The sequence below is a fragment of the Melanerpes formicivorus genome, unplaced genomic scaffold, assembly GCF_026170545.1.
Source record: "Melanerpes formicivorus ecotype bairdi unplaced genomic scaffold, bMelFor1.0.p_v2 SCAF_26, whole genome shotgun sequence".
NCBI classification, from domain to species: Eukaryota; Metazoa; Chordata; class Aves; order Piciformes; family Picidae; genus Melanerpes; species Melanerpes formicivorus.
Window position 1 is genome coordinate 7,709,559 of NW_027142378.1, and position 18,100 is coordinate 7,727,658.

Consider the following 18,100-nt stretch of genomic DNA (forward strand, 5'->3'; position numbering starts at 1 on the left):
CTGAGAAGGTCTCATCTCAAATGTAAAATATGTCTTTGTGAGAACACAAACCAAACCCTGCCAAGGACATAACAGGGAGGCTTAGGGAAGGAGAAGTCATTGTAAGACCAGCTACACCTCTAAAAAGGAAAAAGGTTGAAGAAAACCACACTTGGCACACCTAAGCAAGACAACCAGGCAGCCTAGGATCTTGTGTAAAACAATACTCCCATAGGCTGAGCACAGAATCACTTAAAACCAGCTCAGGAAAAACAAGCAGTTGTCTGACTTAGCACTATCCATGGATTTCTTCAGAATCCTCTACTGTGAACAGAAGACTTCAGATGGTGTGCTCCCACAGCTTCCATTGTTGGAATGAACAAAGAAGCCTCTCTAGACTTCATATTACTTGCAGAAGTGTTTCTGCACTTTCTAGGAAAACACTGGGTACTAGGCCACCAAGCACTATCTATAGAAATCTAATTAACATGAAGAAAAGAAAAAAAAACAACAGAAGGTGAGTTGGGGGGTGGCAGACAGGAGGGAAGTAGGCCAGATTAGACTAGATGGCTAGGACCAGAATCACACTGCCTTCTGGCACTGCTCAGAAACATATTCGATGACTCAGAGTGGAAAATGTGCAATTAGCACCAGTAGCAAGAGCCAGAGTCCAAAAATAAGCCACCTTGTGTTCATTACAGGATATGAACATGTATGTACACAGCTACTGTAGAGCAGTAAACAACACATTGTACATGCAGCAGCCACTGTAATTAATCGCTGCTCTTAAATATTGTTTAATTATCCATTCACGCTGCTTTGATGTCTAAGCACTGTCCAAAACAGAATGGGTACACCAGTCACAAGTACCTTAAGGAACAATGCTGAAGCACAAGCATGCAACATACCATCCATCCACAAGCCCTTCGTTGACAAACCACGTAAGCTTTCTCTTAGAGAGCACGGTGTTGTTGAGGTTTAGCCGGCTGTACTCCCATATATAGGGCTTCCTTATGCCCAGAGCCTCAATGATCCAGTAGAATTGTTCATCTCTGTCATGGTATTCAGTTGTTCTCAGTGCATGTGTGACACCTTCAATGCTGTCAACAATGGGGCAGGCGAAGTCGTACGTGGGATAAACCCTAAGAATAAAAGCTGTCAGTTAGCAGGGCAGCTAAACAAAACGCTTTCCTCACATAGAAACATTTTCACAGTATCACTAAGGTTGGAAAGGACCTCGAGGATCATCGAGTCCAACCTATCAACACAGACCTCATGACTAGACCATGGCACCAAGTGCCACATCCAATCCCCTCTTGAACGCCTCCAGGGACGGTGACTCCACCACCTCCCTGGGCAGCACATCCCAATGATGAACGACTCGCTCGGTGAAGAACTTCCTCCTCACCTCGAGTCTAAACCTCCCCTGGGGCAGCTTGAGACTGTGTCCCCTTGTTCTGGTGCTGGTTGCCTGGGAGAAGAGACCAACCCCTTGCTGGCTACAACCACCTTTCAGGCAGTTGTAGAGGGCAATGAGGTCACCCCTGAGCCTCCTCTTCTAAAAATATTTATAAGCACAGAGTTGTTTCAGTTGGAAAAGACTTCCAAGATCATGGAGTCCAACCATCAGCCTAAGACCACCATGCCCACCAAACCACATCCCAAAGTGCCAAATCCACACAATTATTGAACACCTCCACAGACAGTGACTCCACCACCTCCCTGGGCAATCCATTCCAATGCCTGACCAACTTTTCAGTAATTTGTCCTAATATCCAATCTAAACTTACCTTGGAAAATTTCAGGTCATTTCCTCTCATTCTCATATTGGAGAGAAAAGACTGAACCCCACCTCACTACAACCTCTGTTTAGGTAGTTGTAGAGAGCAACAAGGTGTCCCCTATCTCTTATTATCCTGAAAACATTCAGATGAAGACTGAAACAGCACACACACAACAAATTGATCCTACACTGCTACTGTTCCTTTTAAACATATCAAATGCTGACTTAAGAGGGGTTTTCCCTCAAATACTGAATAATGTGCAACAACATATTTAAGAACAACCCCCTAAGCCACAGACATAGCTTTAGTGTTAGAGACACAGTAAATAAAGGTTTCCAACAAGTGAGTGGTATAGCTGCAAAGAGAGGTTTCAACCAAGCCCTGAACTATTAGGCAGGCTTCCTTCAATGTAGTAATTCTTCATTCTGCTCAAAGACAGCAGCTGCTGTGAAAACGGAAGCAGCTACTCAGGGAAGTAGAGCAATGATGTTTTGCAGCAATATAAAACTGTATCGAGGTAAAGTTACCATGGTTCTGGTTCAAGCTACAAGAGTTAAAGCAAACATCTTTGCTGTCCAAGATACAGCCATTAAGTCTTAATTTACATTTTGACCCAAAGCTCTTCACTGAGCTAGAACATATTTATGGACCAAAAGTGACATATTCACACCTGACTGACAGGTTTCAAAAATCATTTGAACAAGTTTCACAAAGTTAAGAGACTCGTTAACATATTTTAGCTGAAAAATGTTATCAGGTCCCAAATACTAGAAAAAGTTTACTAAGGAATGGTAAATGCCCTGAGAAGAGCAGAAAAACACAGGCCACACCAGGAAGAAGTGGACATACTTGTAGGTATTTCCAGTACGTGGGTGAGGCTGGTTTTTGCAGCGATAAAGAGTCGGATCCCTCATACATCCATTGTTACTGCTCATATCGATTTTTGCTCGTAGACAACAAGTTTGTCCATATTCTGTTCCCTTTTTCATTTCTTCCCACATTTGCATGTTCTTATTAACACCTAGGAACAATAAAAATCAATACATTTCTAAGGTACTATGAAGTTGATACAGAGCTATGTTTTCTTATTGCAGTAATGAATGGAATAGGAATAGACTAGGAATAGACTAGGAATAGACTAGAAGAGACCTTCAAGACCATCGCATCCAACCCATCATCCAACACCATCTAATCAACTAAACCATGGCACCAAGCACCCCATCAAGTCTCCTCCTAAACATCTCCAGTGATGGCAACTCCACCACCTTCCCAGGCAGCCCATTCCAATGGGCAATCACCCTCTCTATGAAGAATTTCTTCCTAACATCCAGTCTAAACCTCCCCTGGTGCAGCTTGAGACTGTGTCCTCTTGTTCTGGTGCTGGTTGCAATGCCACCCATCTCTTTTTGGAGAAGATAGGCAATTAGTCACCCTACCCATCTTTGTTAATAAGAACCAAGTTTTGCTACTAAATTAAAAAGATAAGAAAGCAAGATGAAAACTTAAAGCATCTTACAGTTATTTCTGTGTTTAGATTCCACTCTTTGCTCACGCTCTGCCTTCATTTGCTCTGCAGGAGTGTCATCCACATATGCCTTCCCTTCTTGAATAAGCTTCTCAGCATACTTCATTATTGTTTCAAAGTGATCTGAGGTATATGTAAATTGATCTGGTTTGATGTGCAGCATTGCAACATCTTCAAGAATAACCTGCAAAGTGTGAAATTGTGTACTGTAATATTCAGGAAAGCTAGTTTTCTTACACCTCTAGCTTCTTTATGCCAGATGTGGTGTTTTCAATGCTCCACTGTGCAGGAAGTATAAGTCATAAGGACAATATGCATGAAAGAAAAGAGAGACAGGCACTTATCATTCATTCACAGTCTGCAATTACATGAGATTAGACTTAAACAACTTCAAGAAAGAGGTAGATGAAAGCTGAAAAAAAATTACTTGTTATGGACAAAGCAGTGTTTATACAATGAAACTAACAGTGTAATGAAAGCATTGGCATATCTACATGCTACAAAATACATGTTGGAGAAAGGGAAGAAATAAGCTACCAGTAAAAGGACTTTTAGCTTTTTAAGGAAAAGATGATGGAAATTTCCTCCAAGCATAAGACTACAGTGTAAGACTGATATAATAAAAATCCAGTGCAAAAAACAAACCCACCTGTGCATGAGCAGATGTGCATGCCATTTGCCTTTCAATTAGCTATACAGTGACTGGCTTTCCCTGCTTTCTCACCCTACCTTTTCAAAGTCTTCTTTCTCTTTTTCTGGATTTGTGTCATCAAACCTCATTATAAGTTTTCCTTTAAAGTTAACTTGGTAGTGCTGATTCAGCAGGGCAGCTTTGGCATGACCGATATGCAGATACCTAAAAAGGAAGTGAAAAGTAAATCTATACACCAGCAATACTTCAGCCAGAGGTTATGTGATGGGTTGGTTGGTTTTGGTTTGTGGGTTGGTGTGCTTTGTTTGAGGTTTTTTGCTGGGTGTGGGGTTTTTTGTTTGGTTGGGTGGGTGTTTTGGTGTGTTTATTTCTTGTGAGGGAAGGAGAAAATGAAAATACTTAAGTCTAATAAATAAAACCAAGTCAGGGTATTTGTTGAAGTGTTAGACATTTATAAAAGTAGATGATGTTTTTTCTATCATTTATTAGTTAAAAAGACCTAAATCTCTAAATTAAGAGTGTCAAGACCAGGTTGGATGAGGCCTTGACAACCTGGTCTAGTGGGAGCTGCCCCTGCCTATAGCAGGAGGGCTGGAACTAGATGATCTTCAAGGTTCCTTTCAACCCAAACCATTCCATGAATCTCTGAATCTCCAATTTTATAGACTAACTTTTGATGATGTTCAGTAGTAGCTAGCAGATAATCTGAACCTATCCCATTCAGAAGAGTGGAATTTTCTGAAATGTTGATTGCTGTGTATTTTTACTGTAAGTCAAAAGTCCAATTTAAACTGAAGTTTAAATTTAGTTCTAAGTCCATTTTAACTAAATATTAAAATAACTCCAATTCACACAATGAAAATAAATCCCCCCCAATACATTTAAAAATAGTGTCCCTAAAGAACAATGTTTTAAGCAAAACACCAGAATTCAGACACTAAAAGCTACCAAAGTAACACAAGAACAGTTTATGTGATACACACACATGCACATAATATAAAACATATAATATTTGAGCACCAGTTTATACTGAACTAAGAGAGTAAGAAGCACTATTACACAAGTCACATGGCACTGAACAGCCAGTTTAATGAAGAAATGCAATCACAGAAACTCTACAGGTCATCAGGCAATTCTAAAAAGAAATAGAACATTAAAAGCTGGCTGAAAATTGTATTTATTAAACTGGCTCATCCCACCTCCACTTTGTGATCTTTGAGTTTGTGTTTTGGGACTACATACAGCCTGGACTGCTGGGCCAAAGGCCTCCATTACACGTGTGTCAAGTTTCCAGAAGAGAGGCTGTCTCATACAACCTTCCCTTCTCAAACCAAAGCTTCCTTCCTTGAGAAGCACTGCAAGTCCTATTACCCACCTCATCAAGACTGTACTTGCACATTCCAGCTCTCATCATTCACCTCTATTACCCATGCAAATGGCATCCTTCTGTTTTTCCTCTCCCCAACACTGCACAGCACTGTGTCACCTGCTGACAACTAACTTCCCTATTCCAAGCTTTAAATTATCCTTTTGGCTTAAAAGTCTTGCCTGCTAAGCTGATTTAACATCCCCACCAAAGCTGGTAGGTTTTTTGTTTTGGATTTTTTTCCCTTTTAAGAAAAAAAACACAAAGAGAACCTTCTTAAAGTATTTACATCTCTTACCCGCTTGCTTCAGGAGGAAACCTTACAATGACCTTTCCCATCTCTGCACCAGGAAGCTCCACAAACTTCCCAACATCTGCTTTCTTCTCTGTTGCCTTAAAAATTGACAGAGACATAATTACAGATTGCATTAGTCAAATGTGAAACTCCAGGTAACAGCTTCTGCACCAAGGTCTCCTCTCAAACCGGATTTGGTCCAGACACTGGATCCCAAATTCATCTCTTCACAACTTTCACATTATTTGCAGTACATCAAAACAAGATGAACTCTGGAGTTTCAAGCTATTCTGTCTTCAAATTTGATTCAGGACTTAAAAGTCTCACCACAGTACTTATTTGTTCCAAAGAAGGAAACAGTTGCTAGCCAAGTTATTATATCTTAGTCTTTCTACTCTGAATGCAATCAACAAGTTCAATCAATCTAAGACTGCAATCTTCCCAGGGCTCTCAGGATGTCAAGATTCTCCTCAGAAAACAAAGGCAGCACTGCTCTTTGGATATAGTGGCTAAGAGGTGCCATTGTTACACTATGCCATTTAAGCACTGAACTCCACCACTCATGCCTTTCTAAACCTGAAAGTGACAACTTCAAACAAGAGTCTACAAAACCTTAACGTATTGTACAGCTGATTACTTTCAATTCTCTAACCTTAAAAAAAATTAAGAAGAAATTGCCTTATGGGGTATTCACAAAAATAAAGCTGCTGTCTTCAGATGACCCAGGTAAATCTTACCATTTTAACTTTTGGTGCACCAGAAGGCCACTTGGCTCCTACTGACTGAAAAGCAGGCTGTACCTCAAGAAAGCCATACCATCGCTTTGCATGGACGGGAGCTTTGTTTTGTTCCAACTGCTCTTGCCATACGTTGCTCTCTGTTAGAAAACAAATCATTTCTCATGTTATCAAATTGAGAAAATGGAATGATTACCAACAGCAATTTTTAAGACTAAAAAACTACCATCACTGTGAAGAAAATCTACTTAAGTCATTCTCTCTGCAGAAAAGACATTTAGTCATGGAGAGATGAGTAATTCGACAGCAAATTAAATAAACCCTCTGCAAACCCAAAATATACTTCATTCTTTCTTGGATGCCACAAAGCAAAAGGTGGGTGTGGGGGACCAGGGAATGTGTATTTCATTTTTTGGTATCACTTCCCTTTAAAGTCAACAACTTGTTTTTCAAGACAGAAATACAGGATATCCCTCTAGTGTGTTTACATTTGATGCTTTTAACTTTTTTCTTGAGTGAAGCACGTATCAATACTGCATTTTATTTGTCAGAGGCTGTATTCCCACAATCTAATTTTCAAAGAACACAACTTCACTAGAGAGATTCTAATGGGGAAAAGGAAAAAACAAATAAAAAGGAGAGAAACCCACTTCATTCAGCTTTCTCTCAAGAGAAGCTGCTTTGAAAAGAATACAAAAAGCTATAAGCTTTTGATCTTGAATATGCCTTTTACTTGGAGAAGAGGAGACTCAGGGGTGACCTTATTGCTCTCTACAACTACCTTAAGGGGGGGTTGCAGACAGGCAGAGGTTGGTCTCTTCTCCCAGGCAACCAGTGCAAGAGGACACAGTCTCAAGCTGTGCCGGGGGGGTTTAAGCTGGAGGTTAGGAGGAAGTTTTACACACAGAGAGTGACTGCCCATTGGAATGGGCTGCCCGAAGAGGTTGTGGAGTCACCATCATTGGAGGTGTTTAGGAAGAGACTTGATAGGGTGCTTGGTTGCATGGTTTAGTTGGTTGGGTGGTACTGGATGATAGGTTGGACACGATGATCTTGAAGGTCTCTTCCAACCTGGTCTATTCTATTCTACTTTCAGGAGGAGATTTGTTGTACTGCATGGTAGATTGACACCTATCAACTACAGATACACCTAGAAGAGCATAACACTTTGTAATACTATATAAATGTAATACTAAACCCATTAAAACAGATTATCAAAGCTTCTTTTAACCTGTGAAAGGTATTTCACAGAGTAACATACACCTCTATACACCACCTGTAGTAATTCAAACTGAACATCAAAGAAATCTCCTCACTACAATGATGTCATGGAAAAGTCCACGTACACAAATTTTGGGCCACAGCAAATTTTCATATTTAGGCAACAAAAACTCCCTTCTACAGGTAACAGAAAAGCAGTGGGGGAAAAAAAAATTCCTATCTCTATTTCCACATAGAGAATCATAGAACTGTTTTGGTTGGAAGAGGCCTTTAATATCATCAAGTCCAACCATCAACCTAACACCACCATGACAGAGTGCCATGCCAAAATGTTTCTTGAACACCTCCAGGAATGGTGAGTCCATCACCTCCCTGGGCAACCTATTCCAAAGCCTGACTACTCTTTCACTAAGGAAACTTTTCCTCCTCATGTCCATATAAAGCTCCCCTGGCACGATTTCAGGCCATTTTCTCTCGTCCTATCACCTGACACTAGGGAGAAGAGACCCATCCCCACCTCACTACAACCTCCTTTTAGGTAGTTGCACAGAGTAGACCAATTAAAAACAACTACTAAAAAAAAAATCTAGGGTTTCCTAAGCTATACGGTTCCTGTCAGTGGTGATTCACAGTCTCACAGTATCACCAAGGTTGGAAGAGACCTCGAGGATCATCGAGTCCAACCTCTCACCACAGACCTCATGGCCAGACCATGGCACCAAGTGCCACATCCAATCCCCTCTTGAACACCTCCAGGGATGGGGACTCCACCACCTCCCTGGGCAGCACATTCCCATGATGAATTACTCTCTCGGTGAAGAACTTTCTCCTCACCTCCAGCCTAAACCTCCCCTGGCACAGCTTGAGACTGTGTCCACAGGCCAAAGCAGTACACTTTGTATCTGGCCTGATAGACAGGGAAGAGTTGCTACTAAGATCCACTAAAAAAGGAAATTTCAAGACTCCTGTTACACACTGATTGCTTGCCTGGAGAGGTGATAGAGTCTCCATCTGTGGAGACATTCAAAACCTGCCTGGATGTGTTCCTGTGTCACCTTTTCTTTAGGTAAACCTGCTTTGGCAGGAGGGTGGAATAGATCATTTGCAGAGGTCCCTTCAAATCTCTACCATTCTGTGATTCTGTGAGATACTGATACCTTTTAGTACAGCCCAGACACACAAGTCTGCGAGACTCAGGGAGTTTCCCACCAAGTATGTTCTTAGAGACAGGCAGTGGTTGAGCTCTTGGACCGCTGACAGAAACTGGCTGGCTGTAGATAACTTTGTAGCACTAAACTCCAGCCAATGGTCAATCTAGTTTTGAGGGACAAAAGATAGTGAAAGTTACTAAAAGAATGAGGAAGAAGCCTGTTAAAAACAACTAAATAATACACAATCCATTTAATAGCTGAATATAAAATATCAACTGGAAATTAGCATCAAGTATATTGGATGATAAATCATAATATGTGCTTAAAGAGCATTTAAAATAAAACATACTGAAACATTCACCCAGAACTACACTAAATTACTGATTTCTTCCTTCAGGATGTATTCAAACCCATGAAAACACCAACTTTAGCTAAGCTATTCCCACTGGTAAAAATAATCAGCAGTTCTTAGGTAGTTATTTATCACACACAGTACATAATCATAATCATTATCCTTCAACTATTTAGATAACACATTTGTCACCTAACTTATCTTCCTGCCATTGCTTCTGGGTAAGTGTAACACCTCTCCCTCAGTCCCTATCTTGTGTGTCTCATCTTCTTTTAGGCTTAAGCAAATCAAATCCCTCTCCCACCTCATTTCTCTCCCTCCCCCCACAAAAAATTCTTCTTCCATAAAGGGAAATGTATCTTAGTACATAAACAACAAAATCAGAATCAGTCCCTTGGTTAATAACATAGCCCTGCCTATAAACTGAATCCCTAAATCCTGCCAGAGACCAAGTGTGTATTCTAGCTCTCTCTCCCTATTTCATGTGCAAGTGTTCTGTAAACTGCACTGGGACTCCTTCCAATGTTCGAGTCAACGTGGCAGGCACAGATGTAATTACAGCACCACAGAATTCAGCTCAGTCACTTGCAGTTACACTCCAAAGTATTTGCACCACAAATGCAGCTGCCACTGCACTTCTTCAAGTACAACTTTATTTTTTGAAAGGCACAAAAGGAAATATTTTACCAGAAATACCAGTCTTTAAACTGTGTTTGCAGAGGTCTCAGGACTCAACTTAAAGGGTTGGGTCAGAAAATTTAAATAGCTACAAGACCTACAACTTTTAAAATGCAATGCAAGCAATATACTAAGACAACACTTCTCATGAAACTAGCTTTATGGGCTGAAGAGTGACTACTGCTAGCTTCAGGTAGTTGTAGAAAAGAGCTGAGTCAAGTCCTTTGGTCCCTCTCCAAATTTCAGAGGAATACATTTCAATTTATCTCTTAATTTTAACTACCAACTTAAAATTCAGCATATGATTATTCTGAGCTAGGCTGAGGAAGAACTAGCTTTCATTTTGTACCATATCCACAGTTCCTAATAACCTTTTGTAATCAGAGAAGACCAAAAAGTTCCCTCTTCAGCACAAAAATTCTCATGCCCTCATGGCACCAGTAGTGAAGCATTACAGAGTACAGGAATTGGCACAAGGTCCATCTATGTGGCGATGTTCCACCATGTTTCACTGAATGAAATCAGGGTTGGCTTTGGTCCATCACATACAGCAAAAACTAATTCTGTATTTCACTGCAACACAACTTTCCTTGGAGATACACTGAAGTGTTACAAGGCAGCAACTGATGGCAACACAGCCGAGGGAAGTGAAGATGGAAAACTACAGGTAACGCACCCCAACCTGAATTATCTTGTATGAGTGAATCCTCATATTAGGAGTTGCTGATACAAGGGTGGGAGAGACCAACCCATTCAAAGATCAGATTTATGACTCTTCTTTATAAGCTTAAGAAAACTCAGTCAGAATCTCAGTCTAACAATAAAATGTGGAAGAACAAACACAAGTTCAAAAAACACCACCCAACGCTCAACACCAAAACAAAACCCAAACATTTTGATCACAGGCAAAGAGAGAGAAGAAAAAGGAAAAGAAAGGGTAAAAAAACCCAACAACCCAACCAAAAGCAAGAGAGACACAATTTCTTCTTACCTCAGTGTGTTCCAACAGATTCAAACCATACAACCCAGCAGAACCAGCAACTCTAGCCAGATAACGAGCTATTGAATTCACATCAGTAAACGAAACATGCCTAAAGAAAAACAGGAAAGAGAAAGATAAATTACTGCCTCTGGTTCACTTTTAATTGCACACAGGGAGCAGAAACATGCATGGCAAACAGTAAATAATTTCTGAGTGAACAAGCAGTTACCAAGTCATCAGATTTAAACTGAAAAAAAATTAGGAAAATCATTTATCAGTCCTTGTACTTCTATCACAAATAAGCTTCTAAACATAAAACCATTTTTAGACAGACAGGAACTACAATAAAATTCTGTTTATTCTTTCCAAGAATAAAACTCTCCCTCCACATGTGATGGAATGTGCAACTCTAACTTGGGCTACACATTTTCCAGAATCTGAAGAGCTAAATTAAGATTTGTTTTCATACAAGAAGGTTGACTCTGAAGAGAATTCCTAGAGAATCCACAGAGGAATCAAGAGGTCTCCACCATGGTTTTAATGCTAGTATCAGAGGAAAAAAAATTGATCATCTGATCCTCACTTTACTCAGTTCACAGAGACTACCCCTGTTGAACCAACTTGGCTGCCTACATTATGTTTTTCTTTACCTAGTCTTCTCTAACTAAAAGACTAATTGGAATTTGGAGGTTTTTCCTGTGCTTCTGTTGAAAACTCTCAATAGATCTGGAGACAAAAGGCTCTCCAAAGAGCATACTTCTTATTGGGTTTTTGTCTTCCTTTTCTGCTTTACACACAGTATTACAAAAAGCTGCATACTGCCAGAAATATGTTATGTAGGAACATTTTGATTAATATTTACTCAAGAGCTTTGGAAGAATGATGCAACAGAAGCATCGATTCTCCAGGTAATACTGCCCCGAGGAGAGAGACTTGGGGGTGCTGGTGGACGAGAAGCTCAACAGGAGCTCTCAGTGTGCACTTGCAGCCCGCAAAGCCAATCAGATCCTGGGCTGCATCAGAAGTGTGGCCAGCAGATCAAGGGAGGTGATTCTCCCCCTTTACTCAGCTCTGGTGAGACCCCACCTGGAGTACTGTGTCCAGTTCTGCAGCCCCCATTACAAGAGGGATATGGATGTGCTGGGACGTGTCCAGAGAAGGGCCACAAGGATGATCAGAGGGCTGGAGCTGCTCTCCTATGAGGACAGACTGAAGGAGTTGGGGCTGTTCAGTCTGCAGAAGAGAAGGCTCCCAGGTGACCTCATTGTGGCCTTCCAGTATCTGAAGGGGGCCTACAGGAGGGCTGGGGAGGGACTTCTCAGGATCTCAGGTAGTCATAGGACTAGGGGGAATGGAATGAAGCTGGAGGTGGGGAGATTCAGGCTGGATGTGAGGAGGAAGTTCTTCACTATGAGAGTGGTGAAGCACTGGAAGGGATTGTCCAGGGAGGTGGCTGAGGCCCCATCCCAGGAGGTGTTTAAGCCCAGGCTGGATGAGGCTCTGGCCAGCCTGATCTAGTGTGGGGTATCCCTGCCCATGGCAGGGGGGGTGGAACTAGATGATCCTTGTAGTCCCTTCCAACCCTGACTATGATACTGATCTTCACAGTCCCACATGAGTATAGATGACAAAAATCACTTCTAAACAAGCACTGACATCAACAAAAAGGAACTCCTCTAAGTGTTCTGTTTCACTCAGTTCAACAGACTGAATGTCACGCTTCAATTTGTCCCAACAATGTTTCATTTCTATTCTGTCATTATTCTGTACTTCCTGTTACACCTACTGCATCCTCTGTAAAATAAGAAGGATTTTTGACAGCCCTCATAAAACCTTGCAAAAAAATCCATGAAAAGATATACTTTTTTGAAAAAGTGATAGAAGATGAAACACATCAAGAATACTTGATATAATAACAATCAAGGAAGTTTCACGTTTAGTACAAACGGATCAGCCAGTCTCATTGGGCTATCTGCACCAAAACCTAAAGAACATTGTTCATCTGCAGTTCTTTTTGCTTCTAGCTTTTCAAGCTTCTAAGACTCAGCATAAGAAGATCCATAAAATGAAACTAAAAGCAAAAGCTACAGTGGGGAGCTAAACATACACATACGCAAAAATATACAAATAAGCCTTTCAGCCAACTAGCAGCCAGCTAAGCTTCAGCTAGTTAGCGAAAAAGTTTGCCATCAGATTTGAACTGTGCTTCAAAAGATAACCCAGATAAACAGCAAATAAAATGTTCTCTCTTGTTCAAGTAAAGCCATTAGAACAAATGGTTTCCTTAAAAAAATGTAGTCTGAAATCTCCCAAGTGAATTTCAAGTCATGCCAAAACAAGATAGCTTTGGCAGAATTGATGCCATGAAATCCATTTACTGAAAGCATTAGCTGAGATACGAGGTTCAGCTGATGCTTCTTGAGTTACACTTTTAACAGACTTTAAAATAGAGAATCAATTTTTTTACATTATTTTACAACCAAGCAAGAGAAAATTAATGCAATATGGAGGTTCAGAGTAACTTCTTAAATGTAACAGAATGCCAGGGATGAGAAGACATTAACAGACCAAAAAAATTCCATCTGACGGAGCCATGATTCTAGATATTATCCACATTGTCCAAAGTGCAGAACTGCTTTTGCTTTGCACAATCCTGACCATTTCCATCACAGTTAAAAACTGTAGAATCATGTTGGTTGGAAAAGACCTCCGAGATCATACAGCCCATTATTCAACTCTAGCCAGTTTTGTGCTGAGCCCAAGCCCCTCCACACCACAGTGATTCAGTGGGAAGAAAGGACGGTAGTAACAAATTCTTTAATAACAAATTCTTTCAAAGGAAACTTGTTTTATTCCAGGATCATCCTCAGGTATCCTAGCAGTGTACATTTTCACATGTATCTTTTGGCATACACATACTCATACTGCCTAAGCTGTGAGAGAAAAATGAAACCAAAAACTGACTAAGGCTTCTTAAGGGGAAAACAACTCAAACATATTCAATTCACTCTCCACTACGCATCCCACATGTAGATAACACACTGAAAATTATCAATGCTGTACCATTTAAGTCCTAACACAACCTGCTCCATTTATCTTAATAAAAAACCAGGTTGGAAGAGACCTTCAAGATCATCGTGTCCAACCCATCAACCAATCTAACCCACCTAAACAACTAAACCATGGCACCAAGCACCCCATCAAGTCTCCTCCTGAACACCTCCAATGATGGTGACTCCACCACCTCCCCAGGCAGCCCATTCCAATGGGCAATCACTCTCTCTGTATAGAACTTCTTCCTAACATCCAACCTAAACCTCCCCTGGCGCAGCCTGAGACTGTGTCCTCTTGTTCTGGTACTGGCTGCCTGGGAGAAGAGACCAACCCCCACCTGGCTACAACCTCCCTTCAGGTAGTTGTAGACAGCAATAAGTCTTCTCTGAGCCTCCTCTTCTCCAGGCTAAGCACCCCCAGCACCCTCAGCCTCTCCTCACTTCAAAAAAATCACAATTTCATTGCCAACACTAGGCACAGCAAAAGACAGCCTGTAAAATCAGGCATTACAGTAAGGAAAGAACTTGTATCAGAGTTGAAGTCTAACAATTTAAACAGAAAGCAGTAAAACAATCATTTTGACTGAAGACTATGAATCACCCTGTGCTTGGATTTTGCAGAAATATGTACCTAGTGACAAGCTCCTTCCCTAAGCTCAGCAGACAGCAGAAGAGCAGAGTCTTTGTTAATTAATGGGGAGTAAGTCAGGGTCTCTGCAATACCACATAAAAATATGATGTTGTTTTTATAACCATTCTGAAGACATGGAGGAATACCAATTAATGATGCCTTGGTGGCTTTGAGAGCTCAGAAAACCTGAGCTTGTCAGCTAGTCCATGAGCAACAGAGGTTCTCCCCTGTTCTTTCAAAAAACAAGCAGCATTCAAAAACTCCATCTATAATCACTAATTCTAAAATCATTATAGTGTTATTATACTTTAAGCTAGGACTGCAAGATTTATGGGTTAAAACTTACTGTAGATACTAGACATCAGAGATTTGCACTGATATATCAGATATATATCTCTGGCTATCTTATCTTGATATAACCAGGTATATGAAATCAAAGATGACAATGCCACTTCCCAAACCAGCATTAGTCCTGCATTTCTAACAGGCATACGACCCTGCTCAGATATAAAATCTACCTTCATGCCCCAAACTTATTACCATGGCAGAGTATTTTCAGGACAGACAATAGATTTCTACACAAATTTCCAGACAGGATGCAGATGGATGAACATCTGGAGAGCATGGCATAGTTAATTAGCACTTTTCTGAGGTAACATCATGCCTTCACTAATATGCAGAGGTGAGGCCAAAAAAATGCCATATAAACCTTTATGATTCATTCCACCACATTTGCAGAAGTGCAAGGAATCATGCATACCAATCTCTCCTAATACAAAATAACCTTGCACCATGGAACCTCAAAAAGGCAAGTGCCTAAACAATGAAGTGACTGGCAAAGCATACACAATCAGACCTCAGTGCAAGTAAATAAAAACTCTTTCCATAAAGACCAAGTTCAGAATATATTGTAGCAATTTTGCCTGTGCTGCAAAGGAGACATCAGTGACAAATAAAACTGTATTCTTCTCTTCCTCCTACCTGAAAAGGTTACTCTCAATGTTACAACCACATGATTTTTAAAACTGCTGACCCAAAGCTAGAAGGAGAGATGCAAAGTCACTCACTCAGACACACGAAGGATGGTTTCTTTGCCTTCTTCCACTGAAATTTCAAGATCATTCTTCACATGCTCCACTGTCAGAAGAGCTCCTTTAAAAGACACAAGAAAATGATACTGAACCTTCCCCCAAGAAAGCTGTCTTTCACAGCAGCAACAAACCAGTTACATTCCTTATCAAAGAGGACCAGGTGACTTGACTGCCTCCTTCAAGTAAGATTGCCCAGGGAAGAAATCAATGTTCAGACTCATTCTTATTCTTGGCAATGCTTACAGCTTCAAATTGATCATGTCCAGCATACAGTCAGCTGCAGTGAGCTCAGCAAGTGTCCGCAGCAATACATTTTGCTTCCAAAAAGTATTGCAAAAATTAGTCCTGCTCTCCAATAAATAAAGAATATAATTAACTTGCTTCTGATTATTGAACAGTATAGTAACGCAGTCCATTCCAGCTCTGACATATGCACCAAAGAGCTCAATTAGTGAACATACCAGTACTTTCTGAACAAGGATGAGACTAACTATCCTGATTTCATGTTTATGAAATGATTAACCATTTAATGATTAGGCCACATGAAGCTCTACCCATGCAGAAGTGCAGGAAGTTTATACAGGATTTTCAGAGCAAGAAGTTCACCAGTGACAGTAAAGGACAGCCTCTAGAAATAAAAGAATTATTGAAGTTTTCAGGCTACATCATCAACTAGAACATAGCTGTGCCTGTATTCAAAGCAGCTTGATGCAGCCCTGCTCTGATCTTGAGGCTCTACAGCACGACAGAGTAGCTCAAACAAAGCACTGATCTAAATTGGCTGTACTTCTGGATTGGCTCTGGTCCAGAGCTGAGCATAAGTAGAGGAGCTTGTGCTCTTTTGCTTTGCTCAGAAGCACATACAAAGACAGCCAGCTTTTGCAGAGGCAAATATTAGTTAAATAAAACTAGTCAAAAGACTATACTCTAGGTCTTGAAAGGCATCTAACCTGTTACAGTCTTCCCAGTGTGCCACGCACTTTATCTTCCCTAAAAAAAGACAGACTACCCAAGGCAGGGTAAGTTGTAAGCTATTAATACACTGGCCTAAATACAAAGCACTAGAGCTGTGAATTCCCTAGCTCAGCTGCACACCTTCTTGTGACATTAAGCTTTTATTATTAACTGTAAGTCAAGGTGGTTCTTCCCATCACTCACTCACCCATCCGTGAAAGTCAGGACGACAACCCTTACGCAGTATGTTCGTAAGACAGGTAAGTACTTTAACAACATGCAAGGAAGCGCTTTGAAAATGACAAGTATGATGTACACCAAGCTATGCAATTAATACTAATGATATTAAAAGCTACTACACTCTTGCCAGTGCACAGCCATGATGCATAGCACAAAGTAGGAACAAGCAGGATGAGTGTGCTTGTCTTCCTGACACAAACATTTCATTTGTCATACACAATTCTGACACAATTATACAATCTCCCAAATTAAGTCTCTATTAATATTAATATTTCTTACATAATTATGCATTTCATCAAATTAAGCCTCTAGTGCCACTCACTAGCTGCCAAAAGTAGAGAATCCTCCAAAGCCCCTAAAACCATGTTAACCATAGCTCTTAGGGCATCCTAACTATTATAGCAAACCAGTATAAACTAGTATCAAGAAAATGTTATTTCAAGCTTATGTTTTACTATACCTTAAATTAATAGTCATGCAAGTCCTACTCGACTCAAATGTATTAGGGAACAACAGCTTGAAAAAGAAATCAATAAACTGAGATGAAGAATGGGTAGAAAATGTATTTTGAATGGAGAAATGGTATGGGATATGTATTTAAAAAACAAAAGGCTGTTTCCAAATGCCAGAAAGCATAATAAAAGAGGCTCTCACGTCTTTAAAGACAAAATAACATTGAAGTAACTGAGAAAGCAGGACTGTGCAGTGCAACTTTGAACCAGCTCCCCAGATGAGCTGAATGCTAGCAGCAGATGAGAAGTGACAGCGATGGATAGTAGCACTTCGACAGAGCCAACAAACAAGCCATCTGAGTTACGGTTGCCCTGAAAATCTATCCTCAAAGTGCTACGCCATTCAAGGAGGGCATCTATGACTCAGTTTCTTTAACTTAAGCTCATCGAAGTGCCGGCAGCCGTCACCACTGCCCAAACAGCTTCCCCGGAAAGCAATCTGCTGCAGACCGGCTGCCCTGAGGGCCAGGGAGGCGCGACGGAGCGCGCCCTGCGGAGCCCCACACGCGGCCGGGAACCCGGGCCGGCGCCTCCCCAGGAACCTCCAGTGCCACCGTCCTGGCCTACAGCAGGGCCGGGCTGCGGTGAAAAGGACAGACGCGGGCCTCCCCTCACGCCTCGCCCGGCCCCACACCGGGGGACGAGCGCATGATGCAACACGGAGGCTCCGCTCACGGCCGGGCAGGCGGGCGGTGAGGGAACAACGTCCCGCTAGTCCCCCCAGGGGAGCGGGAACAATGGGGTGGGGGTGTGGAGCGAGAACCATTCCGCACTTACCGAGCGGGGGGCTCCCCGCGTTGACAGTGAGGCTCAAGACCGCCATACCGCCGTCACCACCGGCCCCGCGCCGGAACCAAAGGAAAGGGCGGGGCGGGCCGCGCGGCCGCGCCAGCTGGG

The 18,100-nt window shown here is 41.5% G+C and overlaps 1 protein-coding gene across 6 annotated transcripts in view; it reads right to left on the bottom strand.

Annotated features, from left to right (window-relative positions):
- Positions 1-18,080, bottom strand: part of EPRS1 (glutamyl-prolyl-tRNA synthetase 1) — a 49,264-nt gene extending 31,184 nt beyond the window's left edge. For all 6 annotated transcript variants that reach the window (XM_068153502.1, XM_068153500.1, XM_068153498.1 and 3 more), the window contains exons 1-10: positions 17,981-18,080; positions 15,474-15,558; positions 10,732-10,831; positions 8,717-8,873; positions 6,339-6,478; positions 5,605-5,699; positions 4,018-4,144; positions 3,280-3,472; positions 2,613-2,784; positions 888-1,121 (exon numbers count right to left, since the gene is read on the bottom strand). In XM_068153502.1, the coding sequence (XP_068009603.1) occupies positions 888-1,121; positions 2,613-2,784; positions 3,280-3,472; positions 4,018-4,144; positions 5,605-5,699; positions 6,339-6,478; positions 8,717-8,873; positions 10,732-10,831; positions 15,474-15,558; positions 17,981-18,026 (1,349 nt within the window). In that variant the 5' untranslated portion in view covers positions 18,027-18,080. The remainder of the gene's footprint in view (positions 1-887; positions 1,122-2,612; positions 2,785-3,279; positions 3,473-4,017; positions 4,145-5,604; positions 5,700-6,338; positions 6,479-8,716; positions 8,874-10,731; positions 10,832-15,473; positions 15,559-17,980) is intronic.
- Between the last annotated feature and the right edge of the window lie 20 nt (positions 18,081-18,100).